Source organism: Austrofundulus limnaeus, unplaced genomic scaffold, assembly GCF_001266775.1.
Source record: "Austrofundulus limnaeus strain Quisiro unplaced genomic scaffold, Austrofundulus_limnaeus-1.0 Scaffold7, whole genome shotgun sequence".
In the NCBI taxonomy this organism is placed as follows: domain Eukaryota; kingdom Metazoa; phylum Chordata; class Actinopteri; order Cyprinodontiformes; family Rivulidae; genus Austrofundulus; species Austrofundulus limnaeus.
This window is the reverse complement of record NW_013952409.1, coordinates 4,070,516-4,077,735: the sequence shown is the minus strand read 5'-3', so window position 1 is coordinate 4,077,735 and position 7,220 is coordinate 4,070,516. Positions and strand designations below refer to the sequence as shown.

The 7,220-nt window shown below is 37.3% G+C and overlaps 1 protein-coding gene across 1 annotated transcript; it reads right to left on the bottom strand.

Annotated features, from left to right (window-relative positions):
* Positions 1-104: 104 nt before the first annotated feature.
* LOC106536483 (Fanconi anemia group A protein) lies at positions 105-5,967 on the bottom strand (the record flags this gene model as incomplete). The annotated part of the gene is given in 10 exon segments (XM_014033779.1): positions 105-217; positions 926-989; positions 1,129-1,239; positions 1,522-1,631; positions 2,415-2,488; positions 3,641-3,736; positions 4,748-4,905; positions 5,107-5,200; positions 5,341-5,453; positions 5,607-5,967. Coding segments are annotated over 10 exon segments (988 nt in total), but the record flags the coding sequence as incomplete, so codon positions are not given.
* Positions 5,968-7,220: the final 1,253 nt, after the last annotated feature.

Here is a 7,220-nt window from a genome sequence, read left to right as displayed (position 1 = left end):
ACTTTATGAAGACATTGATAGATATAAAAATGTTAAATAAAAATATAATTTTTCAAATTTAAAGTTTTTAAAATGATGGACTATTTTTTTTTTTTGTTTTTCACCTGTCAGTTGAGGGTTGTAGGTGAGAGTCTGTGTGAGGGAGTGAGTGAAAAAACTCTGAAGGGCTTCAGGAGAAACTGATACCCCATAAAGCGAAGAATCAAATGTCTGAATCCTGTAAACAAACACAAACCAGGAGAATAAGGAAACAGGTGTTTTTAATACGACAACAATGGTCAAAATTCATGACCAGGAACATAACAGAAAACAAAAACACTAGAGCAGACATATCCTGCTTTTAAATCTGCTCCACTCCAGTTTGAGATAGAGGGGGTCACATTTACTTGCGGTGTAGAGATGTTTTATTTACAATTTAATTAAAATATGTCAACAACAAAAGACTTGTCCATCCAGCCTTACATGTTGGAGCCGGAGTCTGACCCAGAACCAGAAAATGAAGACAAGGAAATTGTAGTTGGTAAGTCCAGATTTTATATGGTAATTCTGTTGCAGATTATTTAACATAATAGATCAGAAAACGTCATAGAAGATAGAGAAAACTGAACGGGCTGAAAAATATGACCCAAACAGAATATAAAGATATCTCTGCAGCAACAGGAAAGACTAAATTCAACTTTTCTGCCTCCTGGAGACAAAATGTGTTTAACAGCTAAAAAAGTGAGTTTTGCAGGATATGTCCCCTTAAATGCAACAGAATCTTGTATTATCTAAAGATGATTTTCTGACAGACTGAAAGGTGTCAAAGACGGTGTTCCTGTTTAAATTACGGCAACAACCCAGAGTTGCAAAGATGGTGGTGACTCAGTGTGTAAAGCACGAAAACTGATAGATGACAAACTGTGTAAACATAAAAAGGCTGGACCATAGCTGAGCTCCTCCCTCACAGGACTGCACTGGAAGACATTTATCTGCAGCTTCCAGAAGCCCTGAAAAAAAAAAAAAAAAAACAGGGAAAATCCCATTTTATTAACAGATAATGGCATTTAAAGTATTGCAGTTTGAATCAAAGTGGTTGAATGAATCCCAAACAGTAGGGATACGTGGACTGAGGACGTTTGGACTCACAGATGAGCATTTCATCCAACATCGAGCAGCACAGAACGGAGAGCTTTCTGTCTGCAGCGGCTGCGTCTCGGCTCTGATCAAACCCCGTTTTTACCAAGACGCCAATCACAGCTGAAACACAAGAGTGGGTGCTCAAACCAGACGTGTCTACGACAGCAATGACCCAATCAGATCAGAGTAAAGATACAAGTAGTTTTTATCGATTAGTGTCGGAGTATWTGCTCCACTCCGCTCCAGTTGCTGTATGGTTGTCATCCTTTGGGATGTAACGAACCAAAATGTCTGATATATAAAGTTGCAGCGTAAAGCTACTGAGATATTAATCAAGTTTTAATAAGTTAATTAGCGAACAGGAGGACTGTTGTTAAAGTCATGAAAGAAACGTTTCCTTACTTGACAAAACTTCCTGTTGAACATGTTTGGTCTCCACCTCTCCCTGCGGAGGCTTCCACCCACACATTAACTTCAACTGCGGCACCAACCAGGATCGCACACCTTCATCACTGAAAATCAATAAAGATTGATTTTCATATAAATTCACACATTTACACAATCAGCTGGGCCTTAAATGAAATAAAGCTGCAACACATAATCACCACAACAAGCAACTCTGGGTTTGGTATTTTATATTTACAAATACATATATTTGGAATTAGACTTTTTATCTGGATGAAGAAATTTAGTTATTTATAGATTAGTACTGATATTAGAAACAACACCAGAGTATTAGGGTTTTCTTTTTATAACATTTTTATAATGTTTGATCTATTATGTGTTAATTGAAATARAGTAGCTACATGTCCGAATTAYATAGCAACACATAAGTAACTGTTTTTTAAACCATTAGTGTGAGGTCTTTGTCTGAATGCCTGTGATTCAACCGTAGGTCAGCAGAGGGCGAACTCAGGCATTGAAGAATTGTGTACAATATACATATAAAAGGGAACTTCCTGTTTTTCATTCAGCGTGGTTTGGCTTGTCAGCCGGTGACAAATAAACCTCACTCGTCTCTCCAGAATTCTGGGTTGTATGACATTTATTTCCTATCACAGATTATCTTATTTAACACTTGTGTTTTCATCTGAATTCAGCCGATGTTAAACACGTATTTCTTACATGGACATTAGGAGAATATAAATATAAATAAGTTTTAATCTTCTGACGTTCATGAAAACCTATTAATCATGCCGACTTTCACAGCTTTGGTGAATTCTGATCTTGTTAAGGTAATGTTTTACAAAGAAAATAGTAAACAACAAATTTAAAAATAGAACAATACACTTTACCTTTCTACAATGTAYTTCAGAGTTAGGATGTTGTAAAAATGAAGATAGTACACCACCTCCAGTCTGGGAAGCTTCTGAAAATAACGACACATTTCTTATTATACTTTAAAGTTCCTGTGATGTGCATATTCCTAAGATACAAAAACGTTAAAGAAAACACCAAGAAACTTGTCATAATACACATGATTTTACCCATTTTWCCACACAACTGGCATATTTTCTTTTCAACTTGGCTCAGTCAAAATGAAACAGGAAGTGACATTWAAGGGGAACTCTAAGAGTGAACTCTTTTTTTATGTATGGAACTCTGATTCTTCTTCACCTCTCTGATAGTGACTCAAAATAATCTAAAAAGCATCAGATTATTCTCTACAGTCTGTATTGTTAGTTATTGTAGCAACACTCTGTTCACATTAGGGCTGCCACGATTAGTCGACGACTAATCGATTATTAAAATAATCGATGACTAATTTAATAATCGATTAATCGTTTTCTTTTTTTGTTTGTTTTTTACTTTGTTTTTCTCTCCAAACTGCTTTGACACCTTCCACTGCCACATCTGCCTTTCTGTCCTTGACTCACATGCGCAGTAGTGATAACTGGCATTGGCCGTGGACGTCGCAAGACATTATACAGACAGGCTCTGGTATCATTTTAAGAAAATGAAAGAGAAACCTGTGCAATGCAAAATCTGCAAGGCAGAACTTGCCTTCCACAGCAATTATTTTTAGTTAGCATATAGCTAAAATCTAACCATGGTTATATAATAGCAGCTGCATTCTGGCACGATAAGCTGTATGTTTATATTCAATTGACGTATTATCTGATTAGTCGACTAAACGAAAAAATAATCGGTGATTAATCGATTATAAAAATAATCGTTTGTGGCAGCCCTAGTTCACATGTCATTCCACTTTGACATCACTTCCTGTTGTTTCACATGTGAAGATCTCAACAAYTGTTCATCTCAGCAGCGTGGTTTTTTAAATAATTTGTAATTAATGGTACCTTTCCAAAAATGCATTCATATTTATTATAAAAAAATTATTTCACAGGTACTTTAAAAAGTCAAATGTGTGAACAGCTTTTTTAAAATTTATTTATGATTTACTTTTTATGTAAAATTCCTACTAAATACATTTTACAAAATGATGTATCAACAAGAAAATATTTTTTTCAGGAGGGCAACCTAACAAYACTGTATTGGATGTTTCTTGTGCACACACCTGATCTCTCCTGAGCTCCTGCCAGAGCAGTTTGGGGCAGAGAACTCCCTGAGTCAGCAGCTCTCTGCTGGACTGCAACAGAGCACACAACTGGGCCTGCAGAAGACAAAACGTAAAGTGCAGAGTTAAAACTCTGTGGAGTCAAATGAGTTGAGCTACGAATGTCACAATCTGCCATCAGATCTGCAACACAGATGAGATGAAGCGACTGTTCTCAACATGAGGAACTGTTGCAGCATGACGGAGGTTGACCAGAGAGTCAAGTCACTGTGACTCAAGTTTACAACAAATTTAAGACTTAAGCTTTAGTTTTAGATGTATTCTCTGTTCAATTAACAAAACAAAACAAAACAAAAACTATAAAAAGTTTGTTTGTACTTTTGTTTGTTATTCAGAAAGATTAAAAATTGTTAAATTAAATTTAGCTGACAAAAAGTCCTTACCTAAAGAAGTACAATCGCTTTTTTAAATCTTTTCTCACCATCCTCTAATACAGTGTTTCCCAAAGTTGGGGTCGGGACCCAAAGTGGRGTCCCAAAACATCAAGGTGGGGTCCTGAAAAGATTTTCTGAATTAATTCCATTTTTGCCTTAGTTGTTACAAAGGAGTGAGGTTAGTGTATTTAAAATGGATAAATGTAGTATAAAAATATTGTTACTATGCCCATGTTTTGTTGACCTGATACAAATGTTTATCATCCAAAAATATTTGGGGCCACAGGTCTCTGCTACTGTTATTTTGTGGGTCAAAAGCTGAAAAGTTTGGGAACCACTGCACTTTGGTTCCCAAAGTTGGGCTTGGGACCCAATTATGGGTCATGAAGCACCTTGGATAATCTCCAGAAATCAATKTAAAGGGTAATAAAATAATTGCTGATGTAATATTTTCCCTATAATTATTACAAAAGCACAAAATAAGTACAAATAAGTATTTATATTTGTGTACAAGCTGTTTAGATTGTCAAAAAGCCTGTGTTTTTAGGGTTATTAATAAAGTTTGTGTACTCAGACCAGTAATATTTGGGGTCACAAGTTTTTGCCATGGATATTTTGTGGGTCRGAAGATAAAAAGTTTGGGAACCACTGGTTTAATATACAGCATACTCACTGTCTGAGAGGACGTAAGCATCTCTCTCCTCCCATCCTCCTCCTCTTGTTTTTCATCAGTTTCCTCAGTGATTTCATTTAGTCTTGCCAGCATTGTTTTCACAGACAGCGCTGTGACAGGGACACCCAGCTGAGCAGCCTGGCGCCTCAGCTCACATCCTGTCCACAGAAAATGCAACGAACTTCATTTATATCAAAGGCGAGGTTTTTTTTTTTTTTTTTTTTTAACGTAACAATCCAAATATAAAAGATTCCTTTGTGGCATAGATAGGTGAAACTTGTGTCTAACAGCAGGTGTTTTTCAGGTCGATTTTCAACATGAAATTTGGACATTTCTGTGGGTTTGTATCAAACACTCACCCAGCAGCGATGCAGCAACAGAGGTTTCCTTGAACGCTGCTTGCTTCTGTTCTTCATTCTGACACCAGAATGTGTTGCACTGATCTGGGTTCTGCTACAAAAAAAAAAAAAAAACATGCAACTTAACATCAGTAAGTGATCATATAAATACACAAAGTATTTAAACAAAGCACACAACTGTGCAACTGCTTAATTGTTGGCTGAAAAGACAGCAGGTTTCCCCTCATCACTCACCCCCAACTCTTTGAACAAGCTGCAGATGTTCTGATTCTGCTCCAACAGCTGGATCGCAGCTTCGTGTAAGCGCTGACCATCTTCCTGCTTTGGCCTCTTCACAACACGACCAGCTGAGGCCAAAGCAACAAATTAATAACAACACAACTCAAACTTTGTTGAATAAGGTAGTTGTATTTTAGAACTTTATTGCATTATCGTGGTGCTACTGTAGGTTTTTAGGGAATACTTGTATTTTTTGGAAATGAAATGAACCGTTAACTCACCGAGGAGGCTCGACAGAGTCCTTTTCTGAGCCAAAGACTCAGACGAAAATGACATTTTACTTCAGCTAGCCGCCTTAAAACGTCTTAAAAGCTTATCCACGGTTCGAATGAGTAAATAAATGTTATTTAACAACCTTAACTGTGAAAATGAGCGTTGTCATCGACGTTTTTAGTGTGTTAAAGCGGCAGAAACAATGTTTTGATTCACTCTGTCCTCCATTTTTTTCTCTCCTCGCGCTTTTCTTTCTCATTGGTCCGCGCTGCAGCCAATCAGAAGAGACCTGAAAAAAAAAAACGCGTCGGGACAAACAAAACTCTTCCGGAGTTTCATTTTCCCCCGAATACGGAAGAGGATTAGACCCTCCCCCCTCCTGAGAGGTACACTTCGCTGCAGCCCCGAGCTGCATGCTGCAGCGAAGTGTACTTGCCTCCTGAGTTCTGCCTTTTTACGCAGAATTCTGCCTTTTTTTCCCCCCGAGAACTCGATTAAAGTCTTAATTATGACTTTTTTTTTCTTAGAAGTCTGARACAGATTAAAGTCAAAATTTCGACCTTCTTTATCAGAAATCTGGGCTTGAAGTCAGGAAAATAACAGTTTTAATTTCAATATTGCTTTTTAACAATCTCCTTGTGCGTTTATTTTATTTGTTTTACCATGCTCTACTTGTATTAATGAACAAATACATGTAAATCATGAATGTACATAAATTTTTTTAATTTTTTTATTTTGCTATCATAAAACAAGTTTGTTTTGAACGTAAGCTGTTATAAACAAAATTTCCTTCCCTTTTTGTTGTTCACTGATGCAACACAATAAACAATTTATATGTAAATAAGCTTCTAAGCTCAAAAGATGAACAATGTTTTGATGCACAACAAATTCACAAATAACCCTTTCCCCCATTTCTTTGTTTAAATTATGAAAATAAAATTACACAGTGAAATAGTACCACCACAACAACTCCATAGATGACTACTTTGTCCAACTACATCACTACTAACTCTTATTATGTCTTGTTAATTTGGGGCATCTGGTTGCACATCAATTGTTAGTTTTCCAGCAGCAAGTAAAACTGGTTGTAGCTGCTTTGCTTGATTATTTAGTCACTTCTGAGATCTGGTACTTTGTTTGCCAGAACTCTGTGAACTTGCCAAACAACTTAGGTACACAGCTTAACGTCTGCTGCTTACTTTCCCTGCTTTGAAACCTTATAGAACAAGGGTCAGCCTCACTAATTAGTCCCAACTGCTCTGCTAATGCCGTTTTTAAAAAAAGTATTTTTAGGTTATGCACTCAGGTTGAGTAACTGTGCAGCATCAGGGCTCATTGTGCTGTTGGTGGATTTCTCCTCAGCCACCGGGTGTTTTCTGGACTTCCCAGCTCGGCTGCAGCTGGCCGTGCAGCAGGGAAGCCGTCTCATGGGAGCTGCATGCAGGAAACTCATGAAAACTTAATGCAATCTGTCCTTGTGATATTTTTAAGAGCACTCTATTGTGCTTCTAATGGGCTGGACGGAGACATAGAGAGGGGTGGTGATGCCCTGAGGTTTGTGCAGAAGAGTTGAGTCCTCACCTGTAATGAGAACACACACACACACACACACACACACACAC